The 21,187-nt window shown below is 36.0% G+C and overlaps 2 protein-coding genes and 1 pseudogene across 2 annotated transcripts; 1 reads left to right on the top strand and 2 right to left on the bottom strand.

The window, feature by feature from the left end:
- Positions 1-279: 279 nt before the first annotated feature.
- On the top strand, positions 280-3,036 carry LOC132188790 (uncharacterized). Its single transcript, XM_059603326.1, has 4 exons — positions 280-310; positions 1,307-1,521; positions 2,584-2,710; positions 2,788-3,036. The coding sequence occupies exons 2-4, from the start codon at positions 1,328-1,330 to the stop codon at positions 2,863-2,865; spliced, it is 399 nt and encodes a 132-aa protein (XP_059459309.1). The 5' UTR covers positions 280-310; positions 1,307-1,327; the 3' UTR covers positions 2,866-3,036.
- Positions 3,037-4,386: 1,350 nt separating this feature from the next.
- On the bottom strand, positions 4,387-10,124 carry LOC132187095 (E3 ubiquitin-protein ligase WAV3). The gene is made up of 2 exons (XM_059601268.1): positions 9,395-10,124; positions 4,387-6,726 (listed from the first exon to the last, which is right to left on the bottom strand). The coding sequence occupies exons 1-2, from the start codon at positions 9,620-9,622 to the stop codon at positions 4,786-4,788; spliced, it is 2,169 nt and encodes a 722-aa protein (XP_059457251.1). The 5' UTR covers positions 9,623-10,124; the 3' UTR covers positions 4,387-4,785.
- Positions 10,125-16,891: 6,767 nt separating this feature from the next.
- On the bottom strand, positions 16,892-20,985 carry LOC132188171 (synaptotagmin-3-like; annotated as a pseudogene).
- Positions 20,986-21,187: the final 202 nt, after the last annotated feature.

Genomic DNA, 21,187 nt, shown 5'->3' with positions numbered 1-21,187 from the left:
GTCTCTGATTCTGATGGTTAGACAGGCGAAGGGGAAGCCGGACACTGTTTATATATTAGCAGAGAGTACTTGTTCGACACGGAGTAAGTATTATACTTCAACTGCGAAAACGCACCGCCTTTGGCAATTTAAAAAAGAAAAAAAAATTTCTTGATAGTTTCTTCTTTTTATGGACCGGGCCGGGTAGTTTTCGGATGCTAATTTCTTGTTGTATATGGGTCGGGTCGGGTATTTATCGAAAGCGTCAAGCGTGCGTTTCCAAAAGCAGAAAAGGAAAATAATCAACTCGTCGACTATCTCTCTCGTCATTGTCTCTTTCTTTGTCTTAAATCTTTCTCTTGTTTTGTTTCAAGAACCGTAGGATGATGTGGTAGTTGCCTAAATTTCTAATTTTGGTAATATCCATGAGATTATAGTTTTCTATGATAGACCCATTACATAACTTTGTTGATATTCGGTTGATTTTGGGAGTTAGGGTGGAAGTACGAACGGGCCTTGGGTTTTTTCCTGGGTTGCATTATTTCGAATCTGGGGGCTTGATTTTCTGAGTTACGTTTCTGTGATTTGTCTCGCTTTGCCATCATAGTTGTTTGATTTATTTTCGATGAAGATGAAGTTTGCCTAATTTTTTTTATTGTACCGTTTAATTTTAATTTTAATTTTAAGTTTTTAAAAAAACTCCTAAACCTAAAACATCATTTTCTTTCCTCTCCACTCGATCGTCACACACGCTCTCACGCCGCCTGCCTTTCTTTCTCCCTCACTCTCGGACTCTCAGTGGCCTCATATACTCACTCTCAACTCAAACTCTCATTTTCTCTCCTCAAAGGAAACGGGAGAGGCAGAGAGAGACTAGCGGAGAAGAGAGAGAGGGCGGGCGAGAGGCAGAGAGAGCTCGTGAGGGAGGAGGCGCCGCCGTGGGTGGTTGAGCAGCACCGTGGTAGGTGAAATCGTCTTCCATAGTTTCGATTCTCAGTTGGGTTGTAAATGGGTGTTTAATTTTCTGGGTATTCTGGAATGATTTGGAGGGGATGAGATTCTTGAGGGAAAGAAATAGAAAAGGAGAGGGAAGAAATCGTTGGCGCCAGCAGTCAAATAAAATAATCTATAAAATAAATAACATTTGCTTTTTGTCTCTTTAGATTTGAAGAGGAGTTCTGATAGCTAGTTTGAAAAATGGGGTTTTTTGCAGATTTTGTTAAATTTTTTGACAAATGCTAGAAATGGCTAGTTTGATGCGGATGCTCTTACCCCAAGAAGTCGTGTTATGCTTATGAGTGATGTTGATGTTGATGTTGCTATGCAGGTGCTCTCATGGTGTGCAGAAATGACAACCATTGAGAATTCAATGAGTCAGTCGCGTAAAACTACTAAGGTTGTCTCTATCGCTGCTAAGCTTCAGAATTCTGGATCTTCATTTAGGCGATGGGGTAAAAAACACCCATTTATCAGATATGGGCTTCCGATGGTCTCGCTCACAGTGTTTGGTGCACTTGGTCTTGGTCATCTCCTGCAAGGCAGGTTAGTGCTATTGTTACTATGAATTTACAAATTCCAATTATTCTGATCGCACTGTTAATTGTGAAAAGATGGAAATATAAATATATGACATGAAGTGAAAAATGTTCAATCTTGTCCAACATTCTCTTCTATTTTCCAGTGAGACATTGTTACATCTTTGACTGAGCATGTTCACTTGGTGTGTGAATGTAATATTAACTTTAAGGGGTTGTTGTGTTAACCTTGTGGACAAGTAGCTTAGCTTGTTTTCGAAGCAGATTGTATAGCCAGATTGCTGGAAATTTCACAAATCTGAGTTGTAATAAGATCTCAGAGGTTTTTACTTGTAACCGTTGGATATCTGTCCCTGTTGCATCACATGTTCTTCTATCATTTGTATATTGATGCAACCAATCATAATTGACGCTTTTGACTATAACACTCTCCTACTTAGGGTGGGAGTCGGATAATTCGGTTACGAAAATGGGGTTTTCGCATTTCACACCACCATTGGCGGTAAAGTTGTAATTTTCACTGACTTATTCTGCCAACTTTTTGTTCCATTACCGAATGGCGGTCGGTAATGTCGGTTCGGTAATATCGGTAAGTAAAGAAGTAAAGAAATAGAAAATTGGTTGGCAAAGTTGGTTGGTGTCGGTCGGTTCAGTTAGAAAATGTTATTCCACCTACCAAACTGAGTTTATCAGGAATAGAAAAAGTCTACCGCCTACCGGCCATCGGTTAAGCAGTGTCGGTAGATGTCGTCGGTAGGCGGTTAATTTGCCCACCCCTACTCCTATTGGTAATTGAGATGTGAAGCCCTCTTCTACTTCTAAGTCATCCTAATTGTAGGTATAAACTAATTATTAGCTCATCTCTTTGTAGTTAAGATACTCCATTTTCTGCAGTAGCCTTTAAGGCTGTACACAAAGGAGTAGCATACAAAGTGATCTTGTGTCAGTCTTTTGTCACTTTCCTAAGCCATTTCTGCAGTAGTCTTTTGTCAGTTGTCATCATCATCATTTCTTTTTTATTTTTTCCTCTTCTTCTTCTTCTAAAGCGTGGTGGCACTTTGTAGTTCAGCAAGGACATTGCTAAGGTAAAGGATGATCAGGAATGGGAGATTCTTGAGACTAGAAAAGCACTGTCCAGAACGGGGCCTATAGAAGCATATAAACCGAAAAAGATTTCTTTGGAGGAGGAGCTAAAGGTAAAGGACTTTTGTGGCATTATTCACTACATAATCAAAGATCATTTGTGGCTCACCTCTCTGTTTGTGTGTTATAGGCTTTGCAAGAGAAGGTGGACATAAACAACTACGAGTACAAGAGAATTCCTAAACCAAATGAGGGCAAGTCAGGCTAGTTTTTGCATTCTGCCTGCTGCATAATCTCAGCTTTTGGATTTCTTTTTTTGGTTGTCAAAAAACTATCCACTTTGTATGAATTTACTTTTGTACGCAATAAATTGCAGTTCAAGAAAAAAATATAAACTGGGTTGAAAGATGCTTGAAGCAACAAAAGCTTTTTCCAATCATCCTCTTTGTTTCTGTTTGCATATTTTTTCAATCCTTGAGGGAATTTAAAATGAAGAATATGAAAAGAAAAAGAAAAAAAGAGAGCACTGCACAATTTGAGATGTACAATGGAGGCTGTGGTCCTGGGAAAAACAGAAACGGATAGCAGCTTGTAAAGATACAGCAGCAGAGAAACCACAAGCTGAGTTTCAAAGATCAGAGACGCCAGAAACCAAAATGATTAATCAGCAATTCCACGGCGCCCCCCCCCCCCCATCAGCGGCGGAGGCAGTTTCATCACTTGCCAGCGGGAGTTGAGGGAATCAATTCAAATTTGACGGAGCTGTTACAAGATATTGAAAATTGTGTTCTGGTTTCTTACCTAGGCTAAAGGCAAAAAAGGCTAGCAAGTTTGACACGACTCACGAATCCAACACAAAGTTACAGGGTTTGGGTTAGATCTAAACAGGTTCGAGTCATAATTGGCTTTTATTTTTGTTTCTACCAGGTCAACTTGCTTCACCAGTAGGTTACCTGCATAACCCTTTTTTTTTTTTTCCTTTTTTTTATATATATAAAAAAAAAATGCCTAACATATTTACCATGTAAACTTTATACTTTGAAATTTACTATTTGCTTTGATGGAGTTGAAAATTGTTAATCTTTGTAAATTTTTTATTTTTTTTATTTTTTTTTTAACATGTCCACATAAAGGAATAAGAGGAGAATAAATTTTTTTATCATATGCTAATTTGTTAACAATTAAAACTATTATGTTTTTATCATATTGTAATTTGTAAATTATATTGAAGCCCAATGGTATTATTATTACAATATTTTTCATATTTTTCCTTCAAACATGTTGGGCCGTATTGTATTGCTACGCCTTGTAAATAAACGGGTTATGTCAACCAGACAACCCGTTATTATAAACAAGCCAAATAAGTCGTGTTGAGTTGGTTATTTTTTGTGTGTTGTTGTGTTTTATAGTTCAACTTGTTTATCTAAACAGGTCACCCTAGTCGTATTAGGTTGACCCACCAACCCATTTTGTCATCCTAAACAAATGCTTACTACCCATTTTGCCATCCTAAACAAATGCTTACTATGGCGTCGCAATGGTGTAACACCACCATTGCATGATAAGAAAGAGAGAGTTCATTTTCCTTCAGAAGCATTTTAGACTAGCTGAGGATGATCGAAGTGGCGCTTTTTGCCATCGTACTCATCTGGTCCAGTTCCACCATCCAAGGAAACATGGCACATAATTTGTCTTTCTGCGCTTGGTTATGTTGTCTATGTGCATCGTTTTAAAGAGCACTTGTAAATGAGTAGTTGGTTGTACACAGGCACAACGAAGTAAACGGAGCTAAATGGAAAGAATCGAGAGCAAGTAAATTAAATATTAGGTGAAAGAGTTCAACCAACCATTTTCACAATTACAAACTTATACCCAGTTCTCCCAAAGAGAAAAATCATTCATCATTATGTACACCACCCCCAAAACGACACAAAAATGAAGAACATATGCTGTAAACCCTACCTAGGTGTCCTCTTTTACTCCCAAATATATCCTTTCGCCCTTCTTTCCCCATCTTTATTCATTTACACATATATAAGATAGGAGCAAAACCACAGCCCAAAAAAACCCCTCTTCTTATCTCTCCAATTTATCACCCTCCCCAGAACAAAAATTAAAAATAAGGAAAATGAGAAATGCAACAAAAAAAAGCTATTTGAAGATGACCCCCACAATAATCCTGCAAAATTTACCTTGGCTTCGGTTGTAACCCGAATGACAACAATGGTTGGGTAAGCCTCTGGGCTGATGGACTGCCTAGTAACATAGCCTGAGATCGAGTAAGCATCTCGACCATTGATGGAGTTTGATAAGCTTGGATAAGACTTGAACCATCAGTGGAGTCACCTCTTGCTGTTGCTCTTTGCCATGAGTGTGAGCTGAGTCCAGAAAGAATATACGCTCTCCCAGATGCCTCATATACATGCCTACTCGCCATCCTCTCTTGCATTTCCTTGAGCTCAGCATCCAAAGCAATGCAAAGCCGGTCATGAGATTTGGCCGAAATGGTCTCTGCCAACACTCTTCGGCAATTTTCAAGAAGTGAAACTGCGCCAGCTAAGTCTCCGTGCTCAGCTGCAACTCGTGCCTGTGCCATTGCCTCAGCTGCTTGGAGCCTGTTACGTTGCCGGTCTACCTCTATCGACACTACCACTTGTCCAACTATCTCAGGCCTCTCAATCCTAACTTCTTCACTCTCCAATGTTGTCACCTCTTTAGTTAAGGGATCCTTGAAAACACATCTCACCTTTATCAATGATGTTTCACTACTCGAAGGCTCTGCAGGTACATCAACAGAAACCAGAAAGTCCCTCTCTTCATCAGCATACAAATCTCCAACATCAATAAATCCTGTGCGTCCATCAGCCATCATACGGCTTGGGTAACTTCCTGCTTTCAGTGAGACAAGGTGGGTTTTTGTGTGCACACATTCAACTCCCACTTGGAGCTCCTGCACTACAACACTCAAAAGCCCCCCAATGCATTGTGCAAATGCATCCTGGATCACAGCTTCGGTCTCAATGAAAGAAAATGTCCCTCCAGAAGTCTCTGAAATTGCGTGCATAGATGAAGCATCATGATCCACACCAAATCCAAAAGCATGCACTGGAATCTGAAATCCTGTATTGTTACCACCATGAATAGATAAAGGGAGGAGTAACTGGTAATTTGGTTTAGGCTGGTTAATACCAGAGCCACTGACAGTATAAGTGTCTTGCCCATCAGACAACAGTATTATACTGGCCACTGGCTTCTTGTCTCTTCGGTCTTCCATTATCTTGGCACCCTTTCTCAGCCCTTCAGCAATGTTGGTCCCACCATTTGCAACCAAAGAGTTGACAGCTTGCAATGCCTGTTGGCGCCCCGCGTCAGACATTCGACGAAGGGGAAAGAGGCGACGGGCCGTGGAGGAGAAGGCAATAACTGAAAGCCTGTCATTAGAGCCAAGGTTCTGTATGACAAACCCCATAGCTCGTTTAAGCAATGCAAGCTTGGTACCTGCCATGCTACCGCTGATGTCAAGCACTGTGACTAGGTCGACTGGAGCACGAGGAGTCTGAGAAATTTGTGGCAAGCTAGCCTGGCTTCTGCTGGGGTTTGTTCTATTAATTGAAGCAGAGGCTTTGAGATGGACCAAAACAGTGAAGTTATTGCAAGAATTGGCCCGAGTAGCAGCTGAAACTTCTGGATATGTTTTTATCTCTATTGTGTTAACAGTACTGTCCTCTGCAACATTCTTCTCGCAACAGCTTCTTTCAGAAAATACAGGCTCATGACCTAAGGATTCATCATCATCAAATACAGCCGGCTCCGCAGCTTGATATAGTGGCATGATATGCCGCCGATTTGAATCTCTTCGAGTTGGAGGTAGTCGGCGGACGACAGTCATCAAAGCATCATTTTGGGGCCAACCTACTGGGCTGATTGATGCCCTCCTAGGGGGAGGATCCAAACTAGGACCTTGCACAGGGATTTCTTTCCATTTTGCTCTGCAAACTGGGCAGATTTGGTTGCCATGTTTAACATTTGAAGCGATGCAGTGGAAATGAAACGAATGTGAGCATTCTGCAGTGAAAATTGCGTGACCACCACCTTGTTTCATTTTGGTCAAGCATATCGAGCAGATTTGCTGAAAATGTAAAAGAAAGCAACCAAGATGAGTAAATAGAGTATTGAACATATGCAGGCACAAAGATCTGAGAGAAAGCACTTCAAAATCATAATTATAATAAAATATCTTGTTATCAATTTCACAACAAATAATATTCTTCAACCACATCATATGCTTTACAAATTTTATAGTTAGGTTTAAATTCCATTGTTTGTGACTGGTATGCTTCAACAATATTGTTAAGGGCAGCAATAAGCTACATCACAAAATTCCCACAAGAAAAAAGAGTGGCACAATTTGCAGAAAGTAAATAAATACTCATATTAGTATCATTTGGGGAGTATGTAAAGGTCTAACTTAGCCATCATACTCACTGAACACTGTGATTTAAAGAAACAAAGTAATCTGACCAACGTTTTTTACCAAGTTCAGTTAAGACATTGCACTACGAACACATTAAAAATAGTTCCATGCGATTTCATTTTTGTGAAGAAGTTTACGAACATATAAGCATTTCAGGCAACTAATTTCAAGTATAGTTGGGAGTTCGTAAAAAAAGGTTAGTAATTAGTATAAACAACCAGGGATAGGATCATAAGAAGAGAAGCACATCCACCTTAAGCAAGTTTAAATTCATTTAATACTTCGAAAATAATTTTGCACTACTTAATAGGAGCCTTTATTTTTGTTCTCTTTCCTTTCTATTTTTATTTCTCCATGTGGTTCCTGTACCATTGTGTTTTCCCAATTGCTTATTTGAGGATACTTTTCTCATCTTGTATTAAGCTATGTGCCAAAGTCCAAGTTGTTCTACCTGAATTATCATAAAGCATCATGCATGGCAGAGCAAGAAAGGCACGAATTCATGACTTATGACTACAAGAAAATAGGTGGTCAAATAAGGTGTCTATGCCAATAACGACTAACTTTAATCAAACTCAGACAGGGTAATGGTTGTCTACCGCATATATGTGTGTTCATCATTATGTTCTTATACTTGGGGCATGTTTGAAATTGCGTTTCATGGGCCTAAAAGTGCTTTTAACACTCAAAAAGTCCATTTGAAAAAAAAATACTCATTTGATAAAAAAAATTAAAAGTGTTTTTAAGGATCCAAAAAGCCTAAAATGGCCAAAACTCACTTTTGGCAAAAGCTTAAAAATGATGCTTTTGACAAAAAACATTGGACTTAAAAGCTCTATTTGTCAAATGCAATCTCAAACAGGCTCTTAACCAATTTATCAATTAAGTTTTAAAACAGGAGGGTAATCAGTACTTTCTAGTATTATAGCGCATTTAACATGAGATATTCTTCTCTCTTTTTTATTTTTTTTCATACGTCTCTTTTTTGATAAGCATGTAGCATGAGAGATCGAAGGATTAGACTTTTCCAGCCCATTTTCCACTAGGCAAAGGAGATTGCAAGTGGCAAGTGGCTGTTTCTACCACCAGCAATAATTGTAGCTGTGGGTAGCTTTTCCTATGAGCTGACCAAGAAAAGAAGTAGAAATTTTAAAAAATAATAATAATCAATCACAAAAACACAGCTAAGCTGAAAAAAAAGTCAAATGTTAGGTATCCAACATATAGAGGGCAAAATAGGAAACATAAAAGCTAAAAATCAAAGGTGTCGCTTTTGAATGGTTATCAAGAAGGTAAACATTGTCACCGTCCTTAATGATGAACCAGGGCTTTTAAAAAAAAACTCGAGAAACAATTGGAAAATCTATCATCAAAGGGATGGAAATCATAAATTTCCCTTTCCTTTCTTGCATCTTTATTGAAATTCCCTGCTAGAAAGCTTGCAAATTAACAGTCAAACGGAGGAGTTTAGCAAACAAGCTACTTTTATTCACTCCAAAAGAAGCAGGAAAAGGAAAGGTAAAACCTGTGGTCTTCTTTTACTAGTAAGGCAAACAAGAATGGTCCTGAAAAGGACGTATGCCATAACCCCACAAGCCTAATTAAGGATATGAAAGCAACATGACAACAAATGCCAATCTCGTTGGTTTCTTACACGCCTCAAAAATTGCTAAGAGATGATTAGACCAAATAACAAACACAGGAGTTTTTGATTTTATAAGTATATATTTCTTCTCAAAAAAAAAAATAATAATACTGATAGATACAGAAACTGATATTTTCAACCTATTTACGAGGAAGTTAGAGCAAACAAGGAAGATTCCTATGATTGAAAACGTTGGATGTAATTACATCGTATGCTGACATGTAGATGAAAACGAAACCACAGTCGTAATTGAGATGGCAAAACTTTCAAATCACATATCCAAACAAGGTAAAATAAAAATAAAGAAATTTCAAAGATCTTTAACTTGTCCATGTCATGAGAAAAGTAGAAGAAATGCTTAAAAGAAAGCTTTTATTGATGAGGAAAAAAAAAATCTTCGAGAAGAAAATAAATTAAATTCTTGTCACATATCTATCCATTATTTAGTACCCAATCAAAAAAGAGATCTCCATTTTCCATTAATTTGTAAAACTCCACCAAAGCAACTAGCTGCCTCAGTTGTCCTATTTGAGCTGAGTTTGTTCAAAATAAAGAAAACCTAACCCAGAACTTCATATCATCTTCTCCCTCCATTTCCAAACGAGAGCAAAGCTCAAAGGTTAAGAGTTAAAAAAAAAAAAAAAAACCATGAAACTCGTATGGTAAACAATTTGATACCTTGGACGATTTGCTACCACTCCTGGACAGCCTTAAACCGTGAGAAGACGGTGTCGGCGTGCTCGGACCCGACGGACCGGAGGCCCAATTGGCCGGAGAGAGAAGAGCAGCATCGGAGAGCCTCTCAGAGCCCTCAAGAGCAGGAGCAGAGTCCTCTAAAGTTCTCGGGACAAGCACACAACGATTGAAACCCAGTGCCAGCTTCGCTTTCCTCCATTTGCTCCCCATTTTTGGGTCTCAGATCTCTCAAACAAGCAAACCCAGAAGAAGAACAAAATCCAAGAAAGACAAAAATCGTTGAGACCAAAGCAAAACCCAGATCTCAAACAAGCGCTTATGTTGAGCCAAGCTTCTCTCTTTTTTCTCTTTCTCTTACCCGAGAGTCCTTGGAATGAGAGAGGGAGAAATGGGGCTTTAGTAAAAGTGGAATGGAGCACGAACACCAAGATAGAGAGAGAGATAGACAGATAAGAACGAGTTCCAATGGGGGTGTTTATATATTTGCAGAAAAATGTAAAAAGACGGGGGCTTTGAGGGGCTTACAAAATGTCAAAGGGAGGGACTGGGTCGTGGGAGAATGGGGAGATGGAGTATGTAATAGTCATCTTCTTGGTTCTCTCGGCCGCCATGGAAGAGAGAGGGAGAGGGAGAGACAGAGAGAGTAGTGGGTATTTTAGAGGATTTTCATTTTGACCTGCTCTCTGCTTTGTTGAGATTTTTGATGGGTGGTAAAAGGACATAAATAAAAGCACGTTTTGGTTGAATTGGGAAAGCTAGCTACTTTACCCCTTGTCAGCTTCCATTTCCTGTATTACCCCTCCTTTTTTTTTATCTATTTATCACTCATGCCATGTCGTGCTCGTGGACCTCTACTCCTCTCTTCTTTTCTTTTCTCTTTTCTCTTGTCTTTTTCTTTTTTTGTTTTTTTTTTTTTTAAAAAAAAATGTAAATTTGGCAAAAATAAATAACAAGTGTTATTCATAATAAAAAATATATTTTAAAAAATTATAAGAAGCGGCTTTTTTTTTTTTCTTTTTTTTTTTTTTGTCTTTTTAAGTTTTGGTCAAACATTGCAAACTCAATAATACATAAAAGATGTTTTTAAGAAGTAGCTCAATCGATTATAAACTACGCTTTATGAGACAGATGTTACTAGCTCAAATCCTCCTCCCCCTTTTATGTGAACATGTCAAAAAAAAAAAAATGCATAGAAGATATTAGAAAAATCAAAATATTGGGACGATATTATAACGGGGACTGAGTTTTCCTCCAACTTATTCTATAAAAATAACATGTGTCATTTTTCATGTGAGAGACACATGTTTTTTAATTATCATGTGAGAAGTACAAGCTTTTTAAATAAAATTTCTTTCAACTTTGTCCTTACAATTAAAAAAAATATGTGATTCTCACATATAGATAACACATATCATTTTTATATAATAGATTGGAAGAATTTTCTCAAACTCAGTTTAGAAGAAAACTCTGATAATAAGAGGGACCCAAGATTTTATCATTTATCTAAATTGATACATTATAACTTTCATATTTCTTACACAATTAAAATAACATTTGGCATTTAAAATTCCAATTCTATCTGTCTCTCTTCATGGTTGTTTAATAACTTTAATTTACTAAATATAGACTAGTTCAATCCTCTTACTTTTATTTCTCTAAAAATTAAATAAAAAAAAATTAAAACTCTTTTAACTTTTATATCACATCAATTAATGCTTAATAGTATTCAAACAAAACAAAAAATAGTACCTTTGTCACAACATTAAACTCCCTTGAGCATCCAAGTCCTAGACCCTCTAGAAGATGGTTTTGAATCGCTCCCAAGCCTGTCACTGTTGCCCACCAACTCCTTCAATTGACCCAAGCTGCAGCTACGTGCATGCAAGGGAATCGGAGCAAATTCTAATTTATTCTTTTTAACCTTGTTTTAATAGAATGAAAATTTTGTTCTCAAATTATAGTTGCCCATTAAAGCTGATTTCGAATTCTACAGTCTAACATATTTAATTAAATGAAGTGGATTAGAGTCAACGTGTACCTGTATTGACCCACCCTGAACATTTTAGGACTGATAATTACCGACACAACCAGCAGACCAGTATAAAGTTAATGAATTAAAGTTAAAAAATTTAACCCGTTTAATTAAATAATTGAGTTAAAATTTACTTATATAACTTTAAATCATGTGTCAACTCCGACAATCCAGTTTGAACTCAACACACAAATACTAAAAATTATTTTCCTTTTATGTCCTGTCGAAACATCTTTTTTTTTTTAAAAAAAAGCCAATAGATTTCAAACATAATCCATGCTCTTGGGGGAGTGGCTAGAGATAACCGTGGCTTTCACCTTTTGGGAAATGGGCGACAGTTTGCAGTATTTTTAGTGTTAGTGGCTGCCTGTCAAATCTCTTCTCTTCTCTCTCTTTTATCTCCAAAACATATCTTTTCTTCCACTATTAAAATAATTATTGATAATCAAATTGTTTAGTTTAGTGGGATTATACCCTAATCTTTTTTCTAGAGGCCGCCATAATAATAATATAATTGAGAAAAAAAAATAATAATAATAAAAAAAAGGGATTCCCCATTGGTACATGTATGCATCAAGTTGATGGAGGGGGGCTGGCCCCCCATGCATGATGATGAATCATTGTTGGGCATGAGTCAAATGGTGGGATTTTCTTAATGATGATGATGCCAATTTCTTTCCACCCACATGAGATGATGATAAGTATGCCACACGTGCACATCATCACAGTAGCCGTATTGTGCTTCCCATGTCAACCTGTTGACATTAATCCTACATCCCCATTCCTCTTTCGTCATTGCCCATCTAATCTTTATTTTTCAATTTATTTAATAAAATTGCCTTTTGGCGTTTCCTATGATTCATAATGGCCGGTTTGGCAACCATCTCCTTCATTTTCTATTTATTTATTCAACCTTAAAACTATTGCAAAACAATTTTATTCATTTTTTTTTTCCAAAAAAAAAAAAATTCAAAACTCATTTTTAGACAATTTTGTAGGCCAAACGCGTACCTTTAAGCAAAATCATATAAATAAATAGTTCTGTTTGGAAGTGCGTTTCAAAAAAATTAGCTATTTGAAAACATTAAAAAAAAAATATCACATTTTCACGTAGTAGACAAGATTCGGTTTGAAAAGCATACAATTTTAAAGGTAATCTAATTAACTTCTTTTTTTTTTTTCAAACCGTAAATTTTACCAAATACTTAAATACATTTGTTTAAAAATCATATTTTTATTAATTATGTTTTAAAGTTATTATTGTTTCAAATAGTACATTTTAAAACTATTAAACCAAACGGCCCCTTAAGATATATCTTCATTTTTTTAATTCCTTTTTGCTAACAAACACTATAACCCATGGAAAAGCTACATAACCATGTATATTTTTCTTTCTTTCTTATGCTATAAAAAAAAAAAAAAAATAGCTTAAAGTCCACTTAACCTACTCAAACTACTACCCTAGTGACAATATATCCCCTAAATTATCAATTGCGACAATTTACCCTCCAAACTACCAAAACAATGACAATATACCCTCAATTTTAGCAAAATGATAAAATTACCCTAACTAAAACAAAAATAAAATACTAAAATTTATTTTTTATTTTTTCAAAATTTTAAGGGTATTTTTGTCTTATTAAAATTTTTATAGGGGTAATTTCATCATTTTAATAGCATTTGGGGTATATTGTCATTGTTTTGATAGTTTGGGAAATAAAATATCATAATTGATAGTTTGAGAGATAGATTGTTATTGGAGTGATAGTTTGAAAGGGTTAAGTGGACTTTACCAACAAAAAAAATAATGCGGGATAATGATTTTCAACAATTTACTGCCTAAAGCAATTTAAATAACACATGTGAAAGAGCTACATAAAACATTAAAACTCGCTTAAATAAATAATAAGAAATGTTATGTATTCTTTTAATATATAAATAATTGAACAATTTAAAATTTATTTAATGAGATAAATCTCTTATAAACTATCTCACGAGAAGTTAAGCCGAGACTTGGGCAGCAAATTGATGGACCCAATCCGAATAAATGGGAATTTGGAGCATGAAAAGACAAAGTAGGTAGCTAGGCTCCCTAGTTATTATTATTAAATATTAATTTGGAAAAATCTCCCAAAAAAAACAAAACGTTGAATTTTCCAATTCCACCTAAAACGATGCGTTCAACTCATAATATCGAGTAAAGAAATACGAATTCCTATTTTCTCATTGGAGAAGTTTCCAATATTCCTGCTCTCAATTTAAAAACTAGCTGCGGGTCTAGTGCTCTATAGTCTATTCTAATCAGACAAACGATTGGTCCACGGACCGCCACCGCCATTGCCGGCCGCAACATTGGCCTGCAATTGTCAACAATCTCCAACTTCTGAATTTTCAACTTTACCCTTCTATTTGAATTTTTCATAACCTAACCAATAGGAGGAGTCCACAAAACGTCAGACCTCCTCCACGTCCATCGTCTTCAACAAAATAGTTTTATTAGAATATAAAGGTTAACAATTTTTTATTCAACTTGAGAATTTAATATGAAATTAACAAATTAAAGTTGATGGGTCTGACTCGTTTACTTAAAATAATTACCCGTGACTTGACACGCGAATATGACTTATTACGCATAAAAAAAGAGGATTCTAGAGCACATGTTGGGGCACTAATTGTTCAGTAGGAATCCTCAAGCTCTATCCAATGAGATACTGTGAGAGAGGAAATCTTGAAAGTTTGAAAAAATGGGAGAGGTTTTTTGAGTGGAAGAATTTGTGATAAATCTCCATTTGAAATGAGAATAGAGAATGACTTGAGGGTTGAGAGATGGAGCCCTTAAGCCCTACATGTACATGTGTAGAGACAGTGGCATGAGATATGTTGTTGTATGATCCTAATGAGGTCTCCTAGTCCCTCCCTCTAAGTGGAGTTCCCCCTAATCCCACTTTACTCCCTTCAAAAGACAACCTTTTAAAAGAAAATGCTGTGTCTTTTTGAATGCAAAAGTTATTCCTCTCCCCCACCCCCAAAAAAAAAAAAAAAAAAAAAAAATACACTGACTCCTTTTGAGAGAACACATGCCTCACACAACTTGAGAGAGAGAGAGAGAGAGAGGGAAATAAGGGGTTCTTGGTTGCAATGAGTGGAGATCCATTAACAAAAGAATCCTGATGAAAAACCTTTGTGGACAGGGGATAGGATTCCCTTTACCACCTCTAAATTTGCCAGACTTTCTGGGGCAAGTCAACGAGAAAGCTGCCTGCTTTCCTTTTTTTTAATGGCTAAGGGAACCTCTCCTCTTATGGTGCCCCCCACTCAAGGGGGATGGGATGTCTTGCACTTGCATCTCACTGTACTCCATTAATTAATTAATTAATTACCCCCCTCTCCCTTTTAAACCAATATTTTTTATTTTTTATTTTTATTTAAAAAAAAAAAAAAAAAAAGCATCAATATGATCTTATGAGTTATTAGGGTTTCTAAATGAACATTGGTGGTCTATTTTTTGAATGGGGGCATGCACAATGAAAAGAAAAAAACAAAACAAAAAAACTTGTTTGAAGATAGTGTGTAGAGAATCAATCTTGGTGGAGATAGAGATTATCCCAAGAACATTATATATATATATATATATAATGAAAAAGTTGTAGCATTATTTTCACAATATTCGTGCAAATTAAAGATGTTTGAAGCACTTTAAACCATGCATATCCAACAAATAAGTAGACAGTAGCTTTTGTTAATTATGATGTCACATGCATCCATCATCGGCAAGTCAAACCTAATCCATGCGTCCAGTGGGGTCCATATGTGATATGTTTCATTAACATCATATCCAATTTTGTGTATATGCAACTGATCTCTAATCTCTCTTTCCTACTTTTGCTTTGCTTAAAAAAAAAATATTATGTATGTGTAGGAGGAATTACTCGGTCTATTAAAGCTAATATCTTTTTTTAGAGCTTATAATTTTTATATGCATTTTAAATAGGGTAGGCAATTCTTGGCCATCCACAAATTCTTTTGGGAGTGATTTCGGCCACTTTTTTGGGCCATTGGGGTGGAGGTGCTGCCGAAACCACTCCTGATAGTCCATTAGTTTGGTTGACGAAATGGTAACGCAGGTATTAAATTGGTATTTACCTATAAGTCAGATATCATATGTGATACAAATTAAAATCTAGGTGAGAAAAAATAAAAACGTGAAAACTTAGTTACTGAAAAGGTAATTAACCATTTTTTTTTCTTTTCAAAATGAGTTGAAGAAACTTTGTCCAACCCAATCTATAAAAATAATACGTATCCCTTAAGCATGTGAAAAATCACATGTTTTAATAGTAGAAACAAAGTTGAAATAAATTTTATTAAAAAAAACATGTATATCTCAAATACTATTAAAAAACATACATTTCTCATATGCTAAAAAACACATATCATTTTTATAAATTAAGTTGAAAGAAGTATATACCCAGAATGGGCTTCCAATCTCTAAACATATCTGCTATAGCTGCTTGCAGTGAGGTGCGACACACAACAAATATTCCACCATTATTTTATTATGATGGCGTGACAGTGTCAATTTACTATTGAATCAACAATTATTAAAAAAAAATTAAATTGAATTTGAACTATCACACTAACATAATAAGATAATTATGAAATATTCGTATTGTATATAATATAGCATTACTCTCATCACTTTGTTGATTATGGGTAAGTAGACCTAATCCATTCATCCAGTGGGGTCATATGTTTAATATCATGTCCCGACATTATGTACGTGCAAGTCTCTTTCTTGCTTTTTTTTTTTTTTTTTTTCCCTTTTTAATATCTAAAAAAGTTTGTACAAACAGTTTCTTCGATGATTGATCAAGGGTTTTGGATTGAATTATGAGAAATATACTCAGAAAAATATCATACTTAAAAATATACTCAGTAAATTCCATCATACAAGTGGATTTTGATTGAATTTCATACTATCAAATTGATCCAAATTCACATATTTGCTAGCTTATAGTTTTCTCTCCTTGGGCCTTAGCCAGTCTGCTTGTAATGTGGCCCAAGAAAATCACAAGGTGTCCACCATTTAACTTCTTTCAAGGATACATTGTGGATCACTCATATGAAGATCACAAATACTTAGGGTTGTAAATGAATAAGTTCGACAACCCCCCGCTCGTGTGAATTTGATTCAAATTCGTTTAATAAATGAGTCAATCTTGAACATAATATTAGACAGACTTGTTAAATTAGCTAAATGTAGAAACTCGACTTACTCAACTCGTTTTTAAAAAAAACGCACACTCTAACGACATTTTCTACGATTTGGTTCAAAATCTTACTTTTAGACTGCAAAATTGCAGTGCCAAATGCATGAACTTTCATTATAAGAGCAAAAAATAGCAGTCCTGCATGCTGTAATACAATTTCACACTCGGTTGAGACAAAAGACAAGAAGTTAAAACGCACATTCAAACGACATTTTCTGCGATTTGGTTCAAAATCTTACTCTTAGACTGCAAAATTGCAGTGCCGAACGCATGAACTTTCATTATAAGAGCAAAAATAGTAGTCTTGTATGCTGTAACACAATTTCACACTCAGTTGAGACAAAAGACAAGAAGCTAAAACACGTGATGCTCTTGTCCTGAGTCTCAAATTGTCCTCCACCCTATCTCAACATGTATCACACCATTCTTGGAATTGATTAGATGGTACTTCTCATTGATGCGCCCATTGTGCACAACATCATTAAGGTTAATCTCCACATGTCCCAAGGATTCCTATACAATGAAGATACATAATTTTAATGTTGGAAAAAACTTCTGCAGAAAGACCTGAAAAAAAGATGTTTTGATGATACCTTTGACAGAAAACTGATGCCTCTTCGCTTGCTCATAACCTCAACATGGATCTTCTCATGCAGAGGAGGCTCCTCCAGCATAAACTGGAATTCTTCATCCCAAATAGGGTCACGAGTTCTTCTCATCATCTAAACAAACCAAATTCAAAACATGCAGCAGTTGATTCAAATAACTGCAGAAAATGTGGTTACAAGAACTTGGACAATGACTAGGTATCTATCTAGACACAACTTGCAAAATCTCACCTTTGTTTTCTTCCTTTCTCCTCTAAAGAGGACCAAGGCATAAGGATTATTGTGGCGCTCCCCCTCTACATCCTCTGCTCCTTGGACAATAACAGAAAGTAAGCCTGCTCCAGCCTCTACTTCATTGTCAGATGCCCTACTAACTCCACTTTCCTTTCTCTCATATCTATCCAATGTCTCACTAAACTTAGAACTGTCTTCTTTGAAAGGAACAAAAGTCAGCTCCACCTCAATGTGCCCCCTCTTCTTATGGTTTTGAGGACTATTATTGTTTGTGTTCTTGAGCAATTCAAGCTTCAATTCCTTTGTCTCATAGGTTGTAAGCAGTTTCAGGGGAACTAACTGCATTCCCAGTACGTCGTGTCCGCCAACCTGCGAAGAACACAAAGAACGAAGAAAAAAGATTTGAAGTCTGAACCTGAATCCTCATCGTCAATGCAAAGCTCAACTAGGCTCAACTCCCCCCCACCCCCCCATTTTCTAAGCAATTGAACATAGAAACATGGCAAAACCTTGTCCCAGTCATAGACTTCAAATCGAAGAACTTGAGTCTGGGGGTCCTTCACAATAAGCTTGAACTTCTCATGCCACTCAGGATTCAAGTTGTTCTTCTTGATAGTGGTTTTCTTTGCAGGAAGGCTGTCTCCAGTCAAGCTGAGTTTGACATAAGGATCAGATGTTCCCACTATGTCCATCTTCAAGAGTTTTCGTGCTCGAATAACGTTCACATGTAGGATCCCCACAGGCTTCTTTATTGCCACTCTATTGAAAGACAAAACAAAATTATCAGAAAAGAAAGATTAAGGATAAATTGTTACTGTTACTTCTACTTTTTCTCACTTAGAACAAGAAGCAGGTCATTGAAAGACATTTTGACAAACATGATGGTGACTAAACACTCAACCAAGATTTATTAAATTTCAAAAGTATATGTTTTCTGAATGAACACAATATATTAAATGACTGAATGTAATCAAGCATACTTTGTCATCTCTATAAACTCACGTTGAAGCATCAAGAACAGGAATTTCAAGACTATTGGGCCAGAGATAGAGGCTTGCAATTTGTTTCTTAATAGTTTCCTGCAAGAATAGTTGGGCAATTTAGATCCAATTTCAGACAATTATATCAAAAATCAACTACTACTGGTAGGAGACTTACTAGTGCAGCACCTGAACAAATCTATAGAGGCCAGGTATGGACATTACGTCCCCTCCCAATATCTTCATTCCAAAATCTACATGAGGCTGCAGATAATAAAGAAAAATCGTCATACCAGAACAATTCTAATCATTTCACCTCAAGTAAAAAGCAATAATATCTATTCACCTTTGGATGAAAAACTCAATGTCCTAAGTGTTCCACTTACCTTCTCCATCAAAGATACCACAATGCTTGCAAAACATGGAAAGGTAGGGACAAGAGGCTTCAAAGCTATCCGTGGTGCAGCAAATATTTGTAAATCCACCAACTGAAAGAATCATAGTCAAACTTCTGAAAAACAACAACAAAAACACACACAAACATACATTTCTCTGTTGAGAATTGTGTCTTTAGGCTCTTCTGACCTGAACTGTAATTTGTAGAGATAATAGTTTTAATCCCAAAACTATATTGGGATTGCCAACCCATCTGAGTGCCGGTTCCATGACCAGTTCCTTCTCATTTGTCTCAAACACTTTAAGACCTACAAAAGTCGTAAAATGAATCAAAATGAACAATAAAACAACTATTTTAATCATGTACAATGCATATAACTATTTAATTGTGGAATTTTCTCACCATATATTACAGGAGGAAGAGTTCCAAGACTAAGAGTCTTAAAATCAATAGCTTTAATCTGATATTTCCCAATGTAGTCTGCAAATATAGGTTGTGCCATGCTCCTAATCATACTGCAAATAGCCTAGACATTAAAAATCACTCAGTCACAGGCTCTAACAAAAAGTTAAACAGATTATGAGGGAGGACATTACCTTATCAAGATAAGGCCACATATCAGAGATAAACTTATTTAACCAGTCTACCTGCAGCACAGTTGTGTATATACAATCAACACAATGAAATTTATTTGATTTTAAGAGAAACAGCAGAGAGAAGAATAGGATTTCTAAGACTGTAAGGCAGTACTAACTCGATCATAATCAGGGCTCTTCACCCATAGAGGAATTTCAGGAAGAATTTCTTGCAAAGCACTTGAATCTAACTCATGAAGTGGCCTGATAACTGGATCCTGCAACATTTAAGTAACATGAGTTATTGAAAAAAAAGAAAGAAAGAAAGAAAGAAGGGAGTTGGTGCCATTACTTCAAGCGAATATATAGATAGAAGTTCAAAATGGGTTTATCTTGTTTCTCATTTTCTCAAAATGGAACAGTCTCCATTGCATTCACATGCTCATCACTGAGCTTTCACAGAATGACGACATTTCTAGTTCATCTACAATATAGATGGTTCCTATTTCTTGCCTTCAAGAGAAATGAAACACAAAATGGAATCATTTCACTTCATTGAGAAAATCAAATGCACTGTAAACAGACAGATTAATGTAATTTACATCTGGGTTTTTTAATATTTGTTTTTATGTGTTATTAAAGTTTCATCAAAGAATTGAAATTAGGGGTTCCAATGAGGCACAATTTTTGTACTTTTCATGAGGATCTTTTGTCTCCACCAAGAGCCATATGAATTATCCGATCAACCATAATCAATCAACCGTTTGACTGATCTGACAGCAGCATAAACAATTTCAAAGATATTTCCTTGACTATTAATTTAACACATAGGACTAGAAGGTCAAGAAAAAACCACGCAATGCATAGTGATCCTCCAATCAGATTTGAACAAAATACCACTCTAAAACTACTTTTCAGACAAAAGATTAAAAAAAACAAGGAAACGAACGATCATTACAAAGTAGAAGATTCAAATTCAAATATATTGACTCCAAAAATTCAATGCTTAGTACGAAATTATGAATATGGCCCATTATCAACTGAATATCTTGAAAAATCGGGAATTCACCCCAAACCACGAAAAAAAAAAAAGATGTCCTAACAAAGGCTAATTGGCGGGCCCAATTTGGATTTTCCCACTATTTGCAATACAAGCAGTAATTCATAGAATCAGAGATTTTAGAATAAATTGATCCAAGTAGAAAAACCCAGTTCATTAAACTTCATGAGCAAGTAAAACATCAAAGAGAGATTAATAAGTTCGCTGCAGATTCTTCGATCATAAAAATAAAGCCAGTGGATTTAAATGCTTTATTTATTATATGTTCATAACAAAAACTAAATAAGTAGCTAATATATATATTACCTCCACATCTTTGGGTTCAGAGTAGATGAAGAGGAAGAACCCCACCAAGAGCCCAAAAAGAATCCCAATGCCAAAACCAAGAATTCCCAACAAAGTGCTGAGAAATCCCATTTTGTAATGCTCCAAGAAACAAGCTACGGCAACTGATATATAGAATCAACGTGATAAAAGTCAAGAAGGAGTGAAGAACATGAAGTGATCTTGAGAAAGAAAAAGAAGATGATTTTCCTGCAAAAGATTGAAGATTGGCAATAAGAAAATAAATATAATAAAAACTTACTTGGAAACGTAACCAATAAAATCCCATGAAAAA

Source organism: Corylus avellana, chromosome ca7, assembly GCF_901000735.1.
Source record: "Corylus avellana chromosome ca7, CavTom2PMs-1.0".
NCBI classification, from domain to species: domain Eukaryota; kingdom Viridiplantae; phylum Streptophyta; class Magnoliopsida; order Fagales; family Betulaceae; genus Corylus; species Corylus avellana.
This window is presented reverse-complemented; position numbering and strand designations above follow the sequence as displayed.